Genomic DNA, 20,959 nt, shown 5'->3' on the forward strand with positions numbered 1-20,959 from the left:
GTGAATAAGCTTCCCAAATCATCCACCGTGTTTAATGAACCCCTCTTGGTCCGTTAGCAGTAGGCCCGCTGTAGCCATGAAGGAGTGGGCAAGATTTATCCCTTAAATAGTAAAAATTGCCCCCAATATTATAAGCATGGACTTGGCATCAGTGAACGGGGCTTGATGGCCCACTCTATTATTCCAGCTGTGTGCCACTGTAACGCCACTAACGTTAAGGGTATTATACCGCCATCAAACTGGAGTAACAGTGGTGAATCAAACCCATTAGTTCCAGGGAGATTCCCAACTGTGGGTGCAGATGCAGGCACTGGATTACATACATGTTCCCTAATTGATCAGCAACGAATCAACGTTAACCGGGACAACTTTAAGTGAGGAGTTGCTGTACTACTCGTATCTAACTCATTACTGTGCACAGCACTTGATAAATTGGCGCATGAAAGGTCCACTCGGTTGCTAAAGTTTAACTTGCTCTGTAGTGAGTCAGTAGAAGGGTTTTGGCTGAGGTGTGTGCATCATGGTAAAAACTGTCCAATGTGTCAATATACTTAAGTGATTTCTGAAAAAATGTTACCTCTCCTGTCATTGGAAAGGTTACATTATCAAGAGCACTGTGCATTAAGTTATGAATAACTTCATTGAAAGAATTCCTATCACACAATCATGCTTCACAGATGTCATCCATCTCCCCCCTGATATTTTTCTTCCTTTGTTGTAAGAAAAGGAGTACTTGTGGCACCTTAGAGACTAACCAATTTATTTATTTATTTATTATTGGTTGGTCTCTAAGGTGCCACGAGTACTCCTTTTCTTTTTGCGAATACAGACTAACACAGCTGTTACTCTGAAACCTTCCTTTGTTGTGTTACTTATATTGAAAAGTGTACTGTATAGGCATTAGGTAAAGTGTTTTGGGTGCCCACTTATGGGGCCTTCTGTTAAGAAGCCATTCAGAACCCTGCTTGAGCAGCAGTGTACACAGGGAGTTGGGTCTTGCATATTTGTACATAAAGCTTAAACAAAGATGACATCAAAACCATACACGTTCTAGTGTTTAGCGTGACTATTTATACTAAAGAGTGGGCCAACCCAAAACTAAGGGTGAAAATGCCATTGAATTGGACATACTAGAAATGTGAACCTGGAGCAAATTTTACAGATGACCCCTTTGTTCATAAGTGTACGTGTGTGTGTGTGTGTCTGAAGGGGAAGGACACAAATCCAGACTTGGATCTAGCCTCTATCAATAGTAAAAGTGCATCAATGACTGACAAAAAGAAGATTATGATTGGATTGTTGTATATGAAAAGGAGAAGTACGTGGGCTGTGCTCTCGCCCTGCTGGAGCCCCTACAGTTGGTTTTGAGGGGAAAAAATCATGAGAACTGTGCACGGGACACAGCTTCCCTCCCTGAAATTAGCTAGAGCAAAACCAGAAACCTAGCTCCCCCTGTTACGCACGTAGGACCTGGGCTCAAATGAACACATGGTGCTGTATTTTATATTCAAATGAGGTTTTACTAATAAATTTAAAGCTTTGTAGTGTTCATAATAATTAAGTATGCACCGTCTGCCTATCTCTGCACGTGCAGCAAGCTCACCCCAAAACAACGGTTTGAGCATTGGCCTGCTAAACCCAGGGTTGTGAGTTCAATCCTTGAGGGGGCCATTTAAGGGTCTGGGGCAAAAATTGGGGACTGGTCCTGCTTTGAGCAGGGGGTTGGACTAGATGACCCCCTCAGGTCCCTTCCAACCTTGATATTCTATGATTAACAACTGTGCATAACCTTAATTTTACTCCATGAATACTTGTCACTTGCCCTATGTCAATCCCAAGCTAAAAAAACTGACATATCCAATGTGATATCCCAATTGGTGGACTTCCTAAGGAGAAATCTAATATAAGGAGTTATATTATTCTTGTTTGTTGCAGGTAACAGAACTGGCAAAGATTAGTACATATTTGAAACTAGCCTCGCTTTAATCCTCAGAATAATTTCATTCAAACAATATTTCTTTGTGCCTGTACGGAGTCTTTGAGTTAAAGAATCAGATTTTGAAAACCCAGCTTCCATTTTGTCTGCTGGAAATACTTGGGAGTCATAACTACACCGAAGGGTGACACATCATGAACTGAAAGGTCTACCTCGAACACGTGACCTGGATCGCAAAGGTTAATAATACCCTTACCCTGTGACAGGGATCAGTATCCTCTGACTCTGTGGTTCTTGAGAGTCAATTCTTGCAGATGCAAGTTCATGGCAAATATTATGTATGAGTACTCATATCATCTCAACATCTATGCATCTCATGAGCTGTCTAATTCATTTAAAGCACATCCTCATTTGTACCCAAAAAACTGCAGTTGCCAAAAACCAAGGCACGGTTGAGTACAGGCTGAAAATCTGGCCCACAGGGTGTGCTGCAGAACCTGGTCAGTAAGAAAAGGTAGAGACAGGATCATGAAGTTTGGGATGACTCAGAAGGAAAATGAATATGGGTAGATGAGCCACACACAAGAATCAGTGATTGTTGCCCCATCTACTGTACGTCCCAGGCCCTGGCTACATTTTCACCCCCAGCTCCTGTTCCCTTCCACACACAATTATTCACATGTTATTGATCTTTACAGAAATACCAGAGTGTTAGAAGAATTGTAAACCAAAGAGAGCCAACTGTTTTAATATGAAAAATTAAACCAAATGAAATACGTTAATATGTGATGGGTAGACTTTAGGCATTGTTGTATTATCACAGAAACCCCCATGGCTAACACACCTGTTTGTTATGGATGCCATGTGAAGTACTACAGCTTTACTTTAGGTTTTTTTCTGCTGAAAAACACTCTAATAAATAGTTACATAAAACCTGCATACATTATCATAGACCTCATTCATTTTCCACTTCATCAGCTGTTTGAAAATTACTGTATTTACTATTTGGGTTTAGTACTAAGCCTGCACTTTAAGTGCTAATAGAAAGTTCCCAAATTCCTTAATCTCAGTTGGGTGTGGGCAGATGTGTAGACCAAGTGATTTATTCAGGGTCAAGCCAGCTGTCTGGCAGAGCCAAAATTAGAACTCATGCTTCCTCCCATGGAATAAGTTCTAGATTTAACCCACTTCCCAAGTGAAGTGCACAAAAGCACCATGAATAGACAAAAAACTATGTATCACAATAGCTGTGTTGAGCTATCCCATTACTCTGTGGACTATTTTTACATGCTGAATGCATAGGGCTGGTTAAGTCTGCCAAGATGGGCAGAGAAAGAAAAAAATTAAACAATGTTTCCAAATAAACATAGTTTTTACCCAATCAGAATGCATTCTTAAATAAGTGGATAACAAGTCAGACATTTACTCGCTGAGCACTGAAATTGAAACTGGTCCTCACCTGCTTTTAGCAGGCCAGCTGCTAATTCTGCGGCAGGCGAATGATGTTTGCGATCACCTAACCACAGATGCCCTTTCAGCTTCTAAATGCAATCAGACACTAACACCTCTAGTATAGCACTCAGTTATTTAAGGTTAGTTATATTGATAAGTAATGCAAATCGCACATTCATGACCTTTAAAAAAAATCTTTTGTACAGAACTCACTATTCCTGATCTAATACCGTCACTGCGTCGCACAGATTTTATTGCTAAAGGCTGTTTTCTAAAATGTGGCTCAAAGGAGAAGATTAGGTGGGTTTCTTTCTTGTAAAAACATTTTGTCACTAAAGTAATTTTTTGGAATGACAATGCTGACAATAAAAAACAGCAGTCAAGCAAAAATAAAGAAAGGTTGTAGCGTGCCAGTATCTTCCCTCTGAAATGTAAACAAAGTTTTCAGGGTCTGCACTGTCTAATCTCATATCCGTTCTCTTTAATTGCTATTCAGCATTATTAGGGGAACCGCATCCACTTTTTATGTATAGTTTCAAATTATTATTCTGTCAGGAATAACAATATTGATCCCATTGTGGAAGCATTTTCCCTAGTGAAAAGAAAGGTTGAGGGCAGGGGAGGAGGAAAACAATTCAAAGGGAAGCTTGTCCTAGTTCTACAGTAGAAACGAGGTCATATTCCATCACCAGAGACATTATTACAATAAAGTTTGAAATTTGTGTATCCACTGTCAGTAAGTGGAAGTTTTGCTAAAATCAATAGGATATTGTTACATGCTTACACCAACCTTACTATAGTGACCAGTAGCTCCAAACATTTGAGATCTGTAAAGGTGCCATGGCAGATCCATGATCCAGTAGTTGGAAAGGAACAAAAATAAATATATGTATAATGTCGTTTTAAAGGCTTTTATGCACTAAAGTGGTCCCTGTGTGCAACGTCCTTAGTAACATTTGTAAAAGTAAGTCTTCATCTCTTCCCAACTGTATCATATGTGCCATGGGCAAGAAATAGACTCATAGATACTAAGGTCAGAAGGGACCATTATGATCATCTAATACTTGATATACAGAAATAGCTTAGCCATTCTACAAAAATGTGGGTTTTGTTTCTACAAATCAGTGGAAAGGAAAAGAACTGTGTAACATGGATTACATCTTCTAGCTTGGCAAAATACTGGATTTGCAAAACGTAACAGTTTGGTTAATCATTGCTGAATATTTAGCCATTGTGCTCTGTTCATGCAACAGTACGTGCCCCTTTGCCACTGAAGAGCAGAACAAATAGGCCCATTAAGCAGGTGCAATTTTTGCCATGTAATATACAGCTCATGTTCTTGTTTTTATGGGCGTGATTCCTGCAGAGGATGAATAATCTCAACCCCACTGGATTCAGCACTGATCTGGCCCGCTGTGAAACCCCAACAGGGCTGTCCTTACCCCTATGCAAAGCATGCAGCTGTGTAGGGCACCAGGAAATTTGGGGCACCATATTTCCTGGTGCCCTGCGCAGCTGCGTGCTGCTCCAGCTCTTCCCCAGGGTCCTGCCCCTACAAACACCCCCCGACCTCTCCCCCTGGGCCCCCTCCCAGCCCCACCCCCGCGAGATCTTCAGCTGGGCTGGGCCTGCACTCACCGGCAACGGGAATGTAGTGACCTGGCCTCAGCCGTGCTGCCGGTGAATGTGTGTGTGTATGGGGGGGTGCGTAGGGCCCCAGAATTGCTAGGGATAGCCCTGAACCCCAACCACAAATTAAAGCCTTCTTTCCCTGACTGACAGCCTCTTGCAAAACAGGACTATCATTGCCGGGGGTGAGAAATTTGCACCCCTGCATGTCAGCTGTGTTCAATCCAGACCCACATTTTTCACACATCTGTTTATCTTATTAAAAGTCAAGCACTTAGCAGGATTCAACTAAAGGGTGAGACATCTCTACGGGCTTGGCCATCTGAAATGTTGAGCCTTCCTTCTGATGCCAATCCTCCAAAGCACTACTTAACTTTAAGCACAGGAATAGAGCCATCAAAGTAACTAAAAAATGAGTGCTTTGCAGAATCAGGGCCACAGGGCTTAGCACCTTGCAGGACCGAGTCCAATTACGTTAGATAGGGTTAACTACACAATGATGAAAGAGAAAAAAAAGTTTGGCTGGATAATCAGCCCCTTGCCATCAGTGATTGGTGTATACACTGCAGCATAAGTTATTCCATAGTTGTCCACTATGTGGCATCTTGTGCGTTTCTCTGAGGAAGCAGTATAGCCATAGTCAAAGACTGTCTAGCTGGGTCACTGCTCTGGCAATTCCTGTGTCCCTAATCTAATTTTATTTTCACTGATTTTTCCATTTGACAACTTGGAGAAAAAGAACTTGCCAATTTCACATTTACTTCTAGTCCAATGGTTCTCAAACGTCTTTTTTTGCGAACCACTTGAAAATTGCTGAGGGTCTTGGCAGACTACTTAATGATCTTTCCAAATGTTGTCTGTACCGCCAGCTAACTATTGTGAAGCGCTTTGGATAAAAGCGCTATATAAAAAAAAACCCTAATAATAAACAACATTGTTTGTTCTACAAATAAAAGCACACAACTCATATTTTAATAATAATTAGTCTTACCTTTCTAATGTGATGTATGTGCCCTCTCTGGCCACTGCAGTCCTGTCCCAAATCCCCCCCCCACTCCCTCTTCTCACCCCACTGCCCCTTCCCAATTACTGCCTATTCCCCCCAAGGCCACTACCTCACCTTACCTGTGAATCCTTTCCAGGGTCCAGGAACCTAATTAGCAGAGCCATGCCTGCGCAGCTCCACTAATTAGGTGGGTGGTCCTTCATTCTCTCATGTGCGGTCGCCCAGGAGCGCATCTTAGAGGGAACTATCCGCGGACCACCTGAATGGAGCTTGCAGACCACGGGTGGTCCACGGACCACAGTTTGAGAACCTCTGTTCTAGTCAGTTTTGATGTCTGGTTCTCCAGAATTAGCTGGAAGACAGTACTGCAGTGTCTGGAATGCAACTATGCAACATTTAAATATAGTTTTTAGTGGAAAAGTTAAAAGAATCCTTGATGCATTTATAGCATTAATCCCAGTTTTGTTAAATCTGATGATGTTATTTTACAAAACCTAAATTGTGGGCCTAATACCAACCCTTTAATAATGGAAAAAAACAACTCCATCACAAAGCAACCACAAATACACCTGTAACTTTATTAATTCACCACTTACAGCTTCATATTTATTTTCTTGAATCCTGCATTTAGACACAAAGGCAATAATAAAATATCTGTACACTACTTCTGTTACAAATATAGATAATATTTGAAGAGACTTTACATACTCTAACTTAGACATTTCACACACTACACTGGAATGAGTACAGGCTAATAATGCATCACCAGTTGCCTCAAGTACTGGCACCATCTGTTTTTCTTAGCCTATTGTATTGTAACATCTCAAATAATTATTGAAAAAGAGGGATTTTTTAGTTAATCCACTTATATTTAGCTATCAATTCACAAGTAGTAGCTCTCAAACACTCCTAACCCTGCTGTTTTTCACTCAGTAAAATTGCATATTTCTCTAGCACAGTTTGAATGTGCCCCCGCTTTAGAACTCAATAATTAAATATTATAAACAACTGACATGGTGCTCCAGCTGCTATAGGTGTTTGCTGGTCAATATGCAATCTTGCAGCTACATGAATGTACATCGTGGGAAGCACCCTAGCCTAAAGGAACACCAGTGCTCACATGCCCTTTGACATTTCTTCCTCTCTAAAGGTTTTAAAGACATATTGTATTTAGTGACAAGGTTCAATCACAGATGGGGCTTGACCAAGCAGACACATATGAGGCAAAAGTGGGGAAACTGACCGTTAGGGAATCCACAAGTAAGGTCCAGGGACAACACTTTATAGTGAGAAGCCAGGAGCATTGTTCCTAGATCTTTACAGGGCTCCATCTTACATATCAGTGTCTGCCTTGTAAGCGTTCAATAATTTAGAACTCCTTCCAGCAGCTGGAAGGACTAAGGGACTTCTTTCTCTGCCCATCCTTTCCCCTCCTGCATGCTTTCTGACTAGGGTGAAGATGTAGAGGAACCTCTATCCTTTGCCCTACTTTTGGACTCCTCTCTACTGGAGGGGGGTCTTTATTACTCTACCCCTCCTCTATCCCTTCTTTTGGGTCCTCCTCCTCTCTGAATGTCTTCAGTATCTGCTTCTGCTTACAGCAGTGGTGAGCCACATGTGGCCCATCAGGGTAATCTGATTGTGGGCCACGAGACATTTTCCTGGCATCGAGCATCCGCAGGCATGGCTCCCCGCAGCTCCCAGTAGCAGTCACAGTTTGCCTTTCCCGCCCACTGGGAGCTGCAGGGACCCAGGCCTGGGGATGGTCAACGTCAGCAAAATGTCTTACGGCCTGCAATCAGATTACCGTGATGGGTTGCATGTGGCCTGTGGGCCGTAGGTTGTCCACCACTGGCTTAGAGCAATCGCAGCAGCATGAAATTGACTCCACACCTGTTTCCACTGGGCTCTGACTAGTGACCCGGAAGCTAGCCAGAGTGGTTAATTTGTGCTGTTGCTTCAAGAAGCTCTGAGCAGCAGTGACACTGGAGCTGCCTTTCTGCAAACTTAGGAAAAGGACAGTGTTCATTTTACTGTTCACATCGGGAACATTATCTTCACACCCACCAAGTTTAGGAACTTCACTACTTTAAAAGGGAAGCCTAAATCCTTGTGATATTGCAGGTGCAGTAGGGCTCCCTCATTCACCAGGGAAAGTTTCCTGCAAGTGGATTTTTCAACCCCTGAGCACCAAAAAAAAACCAACCCTACCTCTCCATTATTTTGCTTCTGGAGCATGGAATTAGCAGCACTGACTTTCTAACTAGTTTTTCCATCTACCTTCTTTTGTTCAACTGTTGTTCCTCCTGTGACTTTATTTCTGCTTTTTAAATATCCTTAGTTATCTCCTTCCCCCTTGACTGTTTAGTGCACACATTCTCCCTCCCACACCTATCTCAAATATTCAAAGCCTCTTTGCAAAACATTCCAGTTTTCCAATGCGGTTACTAATGTAAACTTTTATGTTCTGGTGGATCACTGTATTCATTACAATAATAATAAAAAACCTTAAGTCTTTGCCAGAGACTACATAAGCCCATCCCAGTGATTCGACAGTAGGACAAATACTTCTATTGTGTTCAAAAATACAATTAAGTGTTATTTTTTCTTCAGTGATGTAACAGTCTGGTCAAGCTGGACTAGTAAGATGGCTACATAAACTTTGCTATGTGGAATGTAGATAATGGGATCTTGTTGATCCTATTCTTTGGACAGCCAATTCATGAGAGAACAGTCAGAGTGACAGTCCCTTTTGTCCTTTTTAGAAGAGCAACTGCTTCTTCATGGGTCACCCCTTCTAAGCTCTGCCCATTGACAGCAATGATTTGATCCCCTCTCTTCAGCCGTCCGTCCTCTGCTGCTGCACCCTGAAATTAAACAGCATGTAACTGCAGACATGCATTTCTGAAACTCCTGGTTTTATAGCTGTTCAAAGAGAAATCTAAAGAGGGTCTTAGTAAGGTGGGTTCAATATACAGCACACATTAAACTTTTCTGCTTGAGAAAGGCTACGCTGATCAGTTTTCACTATTACAAACCCAGGCTCATTTTGTCCTTAGTAGGTGCTGGTTCTACCTGCCTATAGGTTTTTGCATAAAGTTTCCACTTTGCAAACTAACCAGGTGGATTCATGAAAGTCCTCATCACCTTATTAGTGGAATGAAATTTACAGCATGGGAACGATGTACTACATACATTCTATAAGTCAGATCTATGGAATTTTTAAACTCCTTCAGCCATCTTGGTTTGGCTGGCAAAGTTCTCAACAATTCAAATTAGAAATCGAATCCAGATCTGAACCTAAACGTCAAGGTATGGAGGTCTTCCAACTTGGTTATCTGACTCAGGCCTGCTTTATACACCAAGTTCAGATGAGGATGTGAACTTCTCCAAAGTTAAGATTTGGATCCAGTGTTTCTGGCCTATATTTGATTCCAATATTCATTGCAAATAATTCAAATTAACCCCAAGCACTGCTTGAAGAGAATGCAAACTAAACGGGGGAAGGGGAGGGTGCAATTGTCCAAAGTGGACAACTAAATCACAACCTCAAATCCAAATGTTTGCTAGGAGCAAATGGGAATTCTGAAAATTGGGCCCAGTTTACTTAAAGCCTCAAACTGCAGACACAATTTAAAATGGTATCTGCATTCCTGCTTGGAGAAGACAAACAATAAAATAAACAGTCCAGAACCCACTGGCTTTTCCCCAGGCGATATTAATAAATCAGCTGCTGAGCATGAGCACTGAAATGTTTGAGTAGTTTTACACCTGTGCACTTACCTTTGCAAATACTGTCTTAACGTAGATGGGTAAATCTCCATGAGGACTGCCATATCCTCCCACAATACTAAAGCCTAGACCATCCTGTCCTCGATCTAGAGTAATGGTCTTATACTGAGGGGGCCTACAACAGAGAAAAGAAGTTATCCTGTTTCTTTTGTGAATGTCTAGTTCAGTATGTGGATTGTTCAGCAAAGAGGCTCTTAAACTTTCCTTTGCTGAGAACTCTACATAGGATTTTAAGTATATTGCAGTGAATACTTCAGTTCATGTCAACCACTGTAATCCTGCTTAATGCCATAGGCTGGTTACTTATTTACAGTTTCCTTTCATAACTTCTCCATGGTATTTAACCTTCTGTCTGCAGAAGTTTATTCATTCTGTCATTTAATACACTGCATAATTGAATGATGCTTATTACCTATAGATAAGTAAGTATCCTGGAGCTCAGAGAGAAACAAAATAAACCCCACAAAAGCTACATTATTTTAAAAAACCCTCCCTCCCCCAAAACTCATATATAAGAGAAAATCAAAAATAGCTCCAACCAATTCCTAAGTCTGGTTTAGTCATTCTTGTCCTCTTCTGTTGCTTGGCCTTGTATTTTTATAAATTTGCAATGTTTTGACAGACTAAAAGAACTATAGAACTTACAATTTGAATCACATGTTTTTCACCACTCCTCCAGTAGATAATATACACTGTATACCTAGAAGTTTGTGGGCTGATTTTTAGTGATGGTCTGCTTTGAAATAATTTAAATTTTCAACCACAAAGAACTGTGCCCATATTTTCATACTCAGGATGGGAATATTAGCAGACAGGCATCCAACTACTTGTTTGTGCACACACATCAAGTATTTAAATATCAAATAATGTTTGTGTCTGCAATAAACTGCAGGTACAATTATGTATAAAATTAAAACACCAACACCCTGCCCCAAGAACAAAAAAAAACCCAACCACCGTGGAGGTTGTGTTGGCCCAGGAAATCAGGCGACCTATCAAAATCTATGAAGCCCCCAAAACACTCTCTCGGGCAGTAAATGGACAGCTGTGCCTTCCAGCATACCCGACAAGTCAACAAACTCAGGCTCTGATGGACTGGCAGGAAGAGTGAGTTCTAGAGTCAACAGCCACGCACTTAAAATGCCCTGACATTTAAGCCAGGGGGGCAATTAGCTTAAGTACTTCAGCTAATCTCAAGTACAACACAAGGAATGAAGTAGTCTCTGCGGTGCTGCAATCAAATTGTACCATAGCTCTCTGGGTCAAAACCCGCATAGTGAATTGTACTCTGAAATGAACCAGAATGTCCTATGTGGCCTACGGAGCCCAGTTCTCTGCTTCCTGTGACAGTCATGACTAGGCTGGCAGGACACCTCACTCTGAACATGCTGCAAATTCTAGGCAGTTTTCAAGAGCAGTCCCAGCTAGTGGGCCTTACAGTAACCCAATTAGAAAGGATCCATCAAGGATAATAGATGCACTTACCCTAAATCATCCTGAAAGATGCTGCTTGAGGTTAGTGCTGCAAATGAAAGGCTGGAAGCTGGTGGATCCTGTTGCTGACCAGTTACGACACTTACATCTCCTCCGGCCACCACCTGAGAGGGCATATTGCAGATAGCTGTGAAATGAGGAAGGTGACGCTTGGACAACTGAGCCCACCATGATTAACACCACAGTATTTACAAAGGTGAAATGACCAAAACAGGTTTTTGCAACAAATGAGACTTTTCTTCCTTTCAGCTAAAATAAGACTAAGTGGTAACTTTGGAGCAAAATATGGAGAGGATGTGAAAACTGCACAACATAACCCTCCAACCCCCTATATTCTATGGCTACATTTTCCTCAGAACTGGACAGTTGTGTGTTACTTTTGGTTTTTCAGCCTCAGAATCAAAACTGCAAAGTGCATTCTAAACATCAGTGCAGAGAAACTCCTTACCTGCAGTTCAACAGTGCCTGAAGCATTTTTCAGTAGGCTGACAGCTTGGGAGTGTGTCATGCCCTCTGTGGATGTTCCACAAATATTAACAATCCTATCCCCAACCTACAGAAGAGAAAATTAAAGAGCTAGCCATTAATAAGAAGCTATGTCACCAAGATCTACATGCCATTTTTACAACACAAAATAAGAGGATATCCTTTCTGTGAAGAATACTTGAACTGAGTAACTGGATCTAGCTAGCAGGATTTGCAAAAAATATATAGTATTCAGGAAATATTTACCACCTGTCTACAGCATATTCTTGATCTTAGATACAAGAAAGTCTTTGGCCCAGATCTTCAGCTGATTTAAATCAATGCAGCTTTAGTGAATTCAATAAAGCTTCAGCAATTTATGCCACCTGAGAATCTGGCCCTTTGTTTCCAGTGCAAGTCATAATTCTCTAGTGATAACTGGTGAAACAGCCCTGATTCTGTAGTAGTTATTGAGGTTTATATCCTCAAAGACCTGAATCTACTTGTGGATAATATAATCACATACACTACAGAGATGTCAGTATTATAGATTGCATAGCTGTCATTAGACATTAGAAGTCAACACATACATACCTCTGATATTTCAATCAGTAGACGACAGTCATACATTTACACATTCTGGGAAGACAGACCAATGTAGCATATTATCATCAGGTCCCCCATGTTCAAATGCAGCTTGGAATAATCCAGTACAACTCTCAGGGGAATACATGGGCCACATTCAGTGGTGATGCAAACTGGTCTTAAACCAGACATAAATGGCTGCAAGTGGTAATACACTAATTCATACCAATTTTGCACTCAGTGGGTGTACAAAACAAGAATAGCCTACACACAGAGATGGGTAAGTTGAATGTGCTGCAGGAAAAGCAACTAACAGAAGGATGTAAAATAAATCGCATAACTGCAGGCATTGGGGAGGCTGCTGACTGCTGTGCCAATAATCAGGACAGATGTGGGATCTATTTATCTACACATAAGAGCTGCCGTATGGGATAGCTCAGGATACTGGGCAAGATTAACCATATCTCTGACAGTGGCCCACACCAGAGCTTTAGGGGGAGTGTATAGAACAATGCAATTATAGAGTGATCCACCCGTTTCCCCCCCGCCCCCGGCTTCTGGTAGTCAGAGGTTTAAGGTCAACCCAAAAATGGGGTTGTATTTTTGACCATCTTGGCGTATAGCCATTGATGGACCTACCCTCCATGAATTTATCCAGCTCTTTTTGAACCCAGTTATACATTTGGTGATCACAACACCTCATGGCAATGACTTCCACAGTTGTGTGTGGTATGAAAAAGTATTTCCTCTTGTTTGTATTTAACAAACTGCCTATTAATTTCATTGAGTGATCCCTGGTTTTTGTATTGTGTGAAAGGATAAATAACACTTCTCTATTAACTTTCTCCACCAAGCTCTTCACTTTGGTATCTGAAAGCCATGCTGGCTCCATGTTCCAAGGTTGCTTTAAGGTTTTCTCCCCAATTGCTAATGTTTGTGAAAAAAACTACTGTACTCTAAACCCATCTAAAACTACTGTACTCTTGATTTGAATGGGAGAAATTCCTGGCATGGCCTGAAGTGCTAGTGAATATACCATGTGGCTCTACTCCAGAAGTGGGCAAACTATGGCCCGCGGGATACATCTGGCCCACGGGACTGTCCTGTCCAGCCCTTGAGCTCCCAGCCGGGGAGGCTAGCCCCCGGCCCCTCCCGCGCAGCCTCAGCTCACCACGCCGCCAGTGCTCTGACCTGCTGATCCTGCCGGGCTTTCCAATAAGCCAGTCCTGCTGCTCTGAGCAGCATGGTAAGGGGGCAGGGAGCGGAGGGGTTGGATAAAGGGCAGGAGGTCCCGGGGGGCAGGGAGCAGGGGGCGGTTAGGGGCAGGGGATACCAGGGGGCAGTCAGGAGACAGAGGGGCAATTGGATGGGGCAGAGGTTCTGGGGGACGGGGGGGTGGTCAGGGGATGGGGAACAGGGCGGTTGGATAGGTATGGGAGACCTGCGGGGCCTGTCAGGGGGCGGGGGTGTGGACAGAGGTCAGAGCAGTCAGGGGACAGGGAATGGGGTGGGGGAGGGGTGTTGGATGGGGGGGGATTCCAGGGGTGGTTAGGGGCAGGGGGTCCCAGGAGGGGGCGGTCAGGGAACAAGGAGCAGGGGGGGTTGGATGGCTTGGCGGTTGTGAGGGGGGCAGTCAGGGGGCGGGAAGTAGGAGGGGGTGGATAGGGGGCGGGGGCCAGGCTGTTTGGGGAGGCACAGCTTTCCCTACCTGGCCCTCCATAGAATTTTGCAACCCAGATGTGGCTCTTGGGCCAAAAAGTTTGCCGACCCCTGCTCTACTCTGTGACCAAGGCAGAGTAATTTATTCAGCATCATCATATTAAGCTTTTTTACCAACCTCCTTTCTTAGCAATTAACTTACTCTGAGTTTCTGAGTTTGAGCTGCAACTCCATTTGGGTGCATCATGGCAATAAATATGGGAACATCTCCCAGGGGACTTCCTACTCCTCCAGCAATGCTCACTCCTAGGGAATCTGCAGGACCCTGTTACAGTAAAGAAAACAGATTAAGATACTGTTTGAGAGAAAATACACAATTACCTTTAGGCCCAGATTTTCAAGACTGACTAGTGATTTTGGGTACCCAACTTAAAGCCTCTTAAAGGGGCCTGATTTTCAGACAGCACTGAACACCCACCCTCAAAGCCAGGCCTCTTTACAGTGTCTTAAGACAGGCACCCTAAAACCAATGAATGGAAAAAATAACTATTCACTTATGAAGAATTCAGTCCTAATTCCTCCAGGTCAATGTACAGGGAGGGGATATGGCACTCCTACTCCTCTTCACTTTCATTCCACTATTGCAAATTCCTCAAAACTTGTCAGTTTGTCTTCATGAAGGGTCTTTCACATAGTGTGTCACAAGAAACTTCACCGAGAGAAGTAGGAGAAAGCACCCTGTTTTTTAAAATAGTTTCTCAGGGAGAAAAAAAAGGAAAAATAAAGTTGAAACGTAAAACGTGTACAGGTGCTAGTAAGCAAGCAACGGAGTACAGGGACGGGAGAATGGAAAATAGTAATGGGAGAAGGAACAATGAATTGTTTTGGTTCACTAGCACTGAGAATTTTTTACTCTAACCAAGAAGATGCAAATCTCTGTTCCTTCTACCTTCACTGTTGCCCTGTAGATTGCCTGGCAGGCATTTTGAGCTCACACCTATGTGACATCTGACTGGCTATTCTGTCTTGATTTTTTACTATACAGATCCCTTATTGCTGAAGTTGCAGAATGAAGCCACTGATAACCACTGGGCAGAATAAGGCTCCCTCGCACCAATGACTGGAAAGCGTAGCCAATAATGAGGTTTAGTAAAGGTGATACTGTGGGGTAGGGTGGGAGTGTTGGCTTGTAGACTCACCCAAAGCTTTTATAACAATGACACAAGCACTGAGGAAGCCATGTAACAATTTAACTCCCCTTGCACAATGTTCATCTCTCAGGGGAAATAAAAGAGATGAAAAAAAGAGCAAACTTGTCCACAGTGAAAGAATCAAGAATCTCAACCTAAAGCTGTTTAGCTTAAGTTCTGCTAAAAAAAAAAAATTCAGACATGATTCAATCCAGCTGCCGTTTGTGTGGTGCAAATTACATGTGTATGTATCACATTGCATGAAATTGGTTTCACTTTGCAGCCTGATTCCCCCCCACACACACACACACACCCCTTCTTACATTGTTTTTACACCTATGCAATTCCCTGACTTCAGGGGAGTTGCTCCTGATTTTATAACCAGGCCTATCAATCATGCACACCAATGACAGACTATACATGAGCAAAATCTATTTGAGCTCAATTTATATAACAAACTGGGTTTTGAGCATGCAGATTCTGTCACTGCACTCAAATAGCGGCCATGATTTGAAATTGCCCCATTATAGGCCTGTGCTTTAAGAAGAGGATCTACCCATTTTGTATCTGTAAGTAATAGGGCTAGCTGTGGTGATGTACACTATTTTCGTAACACTGCAAATATAGAAAGAGGAAGCATACTCCTCCTAGTGTATTGCTGCTGTATGACACACACTGCAGTAACAGCTTTAGAAAGTTCAAAATAACATTTCAGCACAGTGTAAAAAGCTATTTATAGAAGGGACAGAGAGAATAAAGTAGCTAAAATAAATCCATGCAATGAAAAGCCTTGAATGTCAAGCCAATTGAAACAAAAAATAATACTGGAAAAATAAAAGAGACTGATTTTGCTGATATTTGCATATAAATCAGGAAGTCAATGGAACTGCACAGGTGTAAAACTGGTGTGAGAAACTGATTTCAGAATCTGTATACTGATGATTTTATTAAATATACAGTACAGTTAAAAATAGTCATAGTATAAGTACATCCTAACTGAAAATGATTCAGTAAGAAAAATATGATAAAAAGTGGGACTGTAAATCCTAAACTCTGTTTACTCTGGATTTAACTCAATGTGACAAAAATAAAAATATGGCTCAAACTCATGCTAATTCTTTGTCCCTTAAATTTTCAAAGTAGGTTACAGGAATCTAGATGCTTGACTCAGACTGATATTATGGGGACCTATGTGTTACATCCCCACAGCAGCTGGAAAACCTAGGGGCTGGATGTAAACCTGCCAATAGCGTGTTTGTTCTATAAAATGGATTAACTAACAAAACTAGACATATGTTCATGAAAACCTAAAATATCTTTTACAAGTCTCAGGACATGGCACTACCTCTCTCCAACAGGTAAAAATCTAGGGCCAGAGCCGCGGTGGGTGTAAACACACTAATTTATAGCGGCTGAGGGGTTCCAGTTCCCTGTACATTTTTACAGTATGACTTACCTTTTTTATTTCAACCGTTCTTAATCCTTGTATTTCAGATGATACTGTGAAACGATAAAAATAAATATATAAAAGGTTCGGTAAGATTTTAAAGTAAGCTCTCCATTATAGCCATAAAAACAGTTATAATGATTTTAGCTTTTGCTCTATTATAGTAACATGCCTGGACATCTGCTCTCATTACATTAATAAGATTGAACTACTTTTGAGATGGGAGGGACTAGGTGTATTTTACACAAAAATAAAAAAGATACCCAGTCATTCATTTTCTGAATAATGTATATATTCTGGAATAAAGACGGTCAGGTTTATTCAATCTGAGCAATTAACAAAACAGACTTAGGGCAATAATGACTTCCTTGTAATTTAAACATGAGAAAACTGTTACTCATCTTTCCTGATTTAACTACACAAAATCTGCTACTGTCCACAGATTCACATGTGGGATGCATCAGATAGTTGAATGGAAGATATACTTACTTTTGATGAGAATCTCTGATTTAACAACTTGCGTTCTTATAATACAACATAAGGTATGACAAGCTGCCACAGTTATGCTTATAAAGGGCTATAGAATGATACCTATGTGGGTTTTTTTTTTACAATTGCCCTATCAGCATTTTGGACTTGAATTACAAGGAACTGTTTTTATGCCTACAGTTCAAAAGAGTATCTAGCACTTCAGACAAACAAAAGATACCTCAGCTACTGATTCACACACAGGATAACGGGGAGAAGTTTTAGATATAGAATATTAAAGGCACCAAATGAATCTTACGCGCATTCTTCTTAAGACCACTTTCAAAGCCCTCAGATGGGTTGGAACCAGAAGGTGGGAAACTGAATGATGACAGGCTGCCACTTCCTTCACTCACCTAAAATATAACATCACATTGGGATTATACCATAGTCTTCAAACTTCTAGCTTGCCGGAAAGTAAAATTATGAGCTCCAGTGCTATTTTACTACCTTCCTCTTGTGCCTAGTAAGAAATGATGTACTGTGAGACTAACAATAACTCTTCTATATCCTCAGAGCATTCTGGAGGGCTCTCTTAGTTGAAGGTTTGTGGTTGCATAGCTAAAACCTTCCACAGCCTTTAGAAAGATTGCTTCTAGGAGCCCAAATTCTGCCCTCAGATTAACTCATGGAACTTCCTATGACTTTGCTGGAGGTTTATGGGTGTAACTGATGACAGTGTTCTGACAAAAGTTAAAAAATGAAGGACAGAGTATAGAACATTGACAAAGAAGATAGGGGAACCCTAACAAATGATTCTATTGTTTCTCTCTTTCTCCTGGAAATCAATCCACACCATCCATTTGCCTCCACTGTCTGTAACCACATCATCAGCCATGACTATAAAAACACTTTCTCCTCCCCATATCTCCTTTGTCTTAAAATCCGCTCTGTAATTCTTGTGATTTTAATTTCTCCATTCAGTTTACATCTCAACTGAAAACACGCATTTTGCCCTAGTATGTACTCACTTGTTAATTCAGAAGCTATATAAATAAAGTTTTGAGGCCAGACTATCCTCTCGGCTGTGTGTGCACACCTCTCATTAGAACTCTGACATCAGTTGTGTGTGTACACATATCTGAGGGGACAAGGTGACTGATCATAGAATATCAGGGTTGGAAGGGACCTCAAGAGGTCATCTAGTCCAAACCCCTGCTCAAAGCAGGACCAATCCCCAATTTTTGCCCCAGATCCCTAAATGGCCCCCTCAAGGATTGAACTCACAACCCTGGGTTTAGCAGGCCAATGCTCAAACCACTGAGCTATCCCTCCCCCTGATGTTGTGTTACTTTGTCATTATTAGACTAAAAGGCTTTATAGATATTTCAAGTAAAAATTACTCATTATACATTTCTACTGGCTTAACGGCCTGGGTTACAGCTTGATTCTGCATTTTCACCTTAGCCAAATTCTGAAGGTCCATATATATTTAAGGAGGACCAAATGCTGCAGTCCTTACTCAAACCTAACTCCTAGTGAAAAATGCATCCAGGTCAAATCCTGCAATCTTCACTTCAATCCTAACTAATCTGACCTGAGTTTTTTAGGCTCAGGTCCTTGATGGTCTTTGCTGATGAACATTTTAGGCAGAGAAATCTTCATGAAAATTCTGAGACTTTGAAAAATAAAGTTTATAATGAAAACACTGAGGCACATCACCATAGCAGTACAATCTGAACTGTTTAATATCAAGAACACATTCAGGCTATGCCCCGCGCGCGCCCCCTCCCTGCCACGGTATTGGTATAAATAGCAGTGTAGATGACAAAGCACCGCTTAGACATGCCAGAACCTTAGGGTATATACCAGAGGTGGGCAAACTGCGACCCCCTGCCCGGCCCCTGAGCTCCTCCCCCACTGTTCCCCCTCCCCTGCAGCCTCAGCTCACTGCGCTGCCGGTGCAATGCCCTGGGCTGTGAGCTCCTGGGGCAGCACAGCTGCAGAGCCCGGCCTGACCCAGTGCTGCGCAGGGTGTGGCTGACTCCAGCCAGGTGGAATGGCTGTAGCGCTGCCAGGCACCGGTGCTCCAGGCAGCACGGTAAGGGGACAGAGGGGGTTGGATAGAGGGAAGGGGCGGTGGTCAGCGGATGGAGGTGTGGATAGGGGTCAGGGCGGTCAGAGGGCAGGGAGCAGGGGGGTTGAATGGGGGCGGAGTTCCCAGGGGGGCAGACAGGAAGGAGGGGAGTTGGATGGGGCGGTGGGGGGCAGTCAGGGGCAGGGGTTCCGGGGGCGGTTAGGGAGAAGGGGTCGTTGGATGGGGCAAGGGTCCCAGGGGGGCAGTCAGGAATGAGAGGAGGGGTTGATGTGGCAGCGGGGGGCTGTCAGGGGCAGGGGTTCTGGGGGGAGGTCAGGGGACAGGGGGGTTTGGATGGAGCAGGAGTCCGGGGGGGCCATCAGGGGGCCAGAAGTGGGGGGAGGGGTGCATTGAGGGTGGGGGCCGGGCCACACCCCCCCTCCCCTAACCAGCCCTCCGTACAAATTTCCAAAACCCAATGCAGCCCTCAGGCCAAAAAGTTTGCCTGTCCCTGGTATATACCCTACATCGCTTTCTACATGCCCAAGCAGTGCCTCCCACATCTACACTATTATTTTTAGCAATGTAATGTCCCGTTACCTCAGCCCTTCCCCGCAACGGGGAAACGCTTCAACAGCAGGGAAAGACTCTGGTAGGGCAGCAGGGAAAGTCTCTGGCAGCTCCCCATTGCTGGAGTTTTTCCCCACTGCAGGGAGGTGCTGGAGCCTTTCCCTGCCCAAGGGAAATACTCTGGCATCAGGGAAAGGTTCTGGTGGGGGAGGCAGAGGGGAAAGGCACCGGGACCTGCCGTAGCCAGAACCTTTCCTCCCTGCCAGAGCCTTTCACTGCCCTGTATAGCAACGCACTGCAGTGTGGATGCAGCCTGATTTCAGTGCAGTGTTTAGCTGCATGTCCCCTACATGTCATCCACAGTGCAGAAAAGGCATCAGATATGGAAACTGATGAAGATCAAACACTTTTTAGTTATGTTAGAATTAATCAGCAGAGCTGATTGGAAAAGCTTGACAAAGACCAAAATTTCTATTTTCTGACTGGGTCTATTAACCATTTAAAACCCTGTTGTTTTCTCAGTCTTTTCAATGGTTTGCACACTTCTGTAGGAATATCAGAGCAGTGTGGTAGAGAGCTGAATAAAATACCTCATGGACAGTAATCTAGAACAGAAGGGGCATTCTTAAGTTAAGGGCCTGACCCAGCCAGAATATGAGAGCCCTCCAATTCTCACTGATTTCAGTGGGAGTTAGAGTTCTCTGCACCTCCTAGGAGAGGGCCCTAAAATTATGATCAGGCAATGCAGCAAAGGGGTAAACTTTATCCATGGGATAATATTTGGCTGTATCATGCTTTCAACACATAATATGATGAAGTTAACATACGATATGGCTATGAAAAAGCTGTGAAGTACATAAAAGCTGCTTTTTTTTAAACTCATCCTCAGCACACTATATGGAAAATCTTTGTCACTTTAAAAATCAATAAAAGCAAATAAAGGGAATTATTTAACCAGAGTTGATTTCTTCCAAACTGAACAGCTTCACAGTTACAAACCTGGCTGCTTTGGGATGTTCTCCTCTCAGAATGGAATGGACCTGCTTTTATTCTTCCAACTTCTAGTCTTACAATACCTAATGAACACTGAAGAACAGGAAATTTATAATGCAGTTCCCAACCGTGAAAGGACCCATTAATGTACTAATATTAAAAGGCATATATTAGTTACTGATGATGGAAATAATAA

At 42.6% G+C, this 20,959-nt stretch overlaps 1 protein-coding gene across 17 annotated transcripts in view; it reads right to left on the reverse strand.

Moving 5' to 3' along the window:
* Window positions 1-6,581: 6,581 nt before the first annotated feature.
* Window positions 6,582-20,959, reverse strand: part of MPDZ (multiple PDZ domain crumbs cell polarity complex component) — a 134,249-nt gene continuing 119,871 nt past the window's right edge. For 14 of the 17 annotated variants that reach the window (XM_073345394.2, XM_073345403.2, XM_073345399.2 and 11 more), the window contains 8 exons: window positions 20,770-20,856; window positions 17,443-17,539; window positions 16,665-16,708; window positions 14,221-14,343; window positions 11,758-11,862; window positions 11,301-11,413; window positions 9,807-9,930; window positions 6,582-8,890 (listed from right to left, as the gene is read on the reverse strand). In XM_073345394.2, coding sequence (XP_073201495.1) covers window positions 8,744-8,890; window positions 9,807-9,930; window positions 11,301-11,413; window positions 11,758-11,862; window positions 14,221-14,343; window positions 16,665-16,708; window positions 17,443-17,539; window positions 20,770-20,856 — 840 coding nt within the window. In that variant the 3' untranslated portion in view covers window positions 6,582-8,743. The remainder of the gene's footprint in view (window positions 8,891-9,806; window positions 9,931-11,300; window positions 11,414-11,757; window positions 11,863-14,220; window positions 14,344-16,664; window positions 16,709-17,442; window positions 17,540-20,769; window positions 20,857-20,959) is intronic. The other 3 variants (XM_073345411.2, XM_073345409.2, XM_073345402.2) reach the window with 1 other exon arrangement.

Source organism: Lepidochelys kempii, chromosome 5, assembly GCF_965140285.1.
Source record: "Lepidochelys kempii isolate rLepKem1 chromosome 5, rLepKem1.hap1, whole genome shotgun sequence".
Classification (NCBI taxonomy): Eukaryota; Metazoa; Chordata; order Testudines; family Cheloniidae; genus Lepidochelys; species Lepidochelys kempii.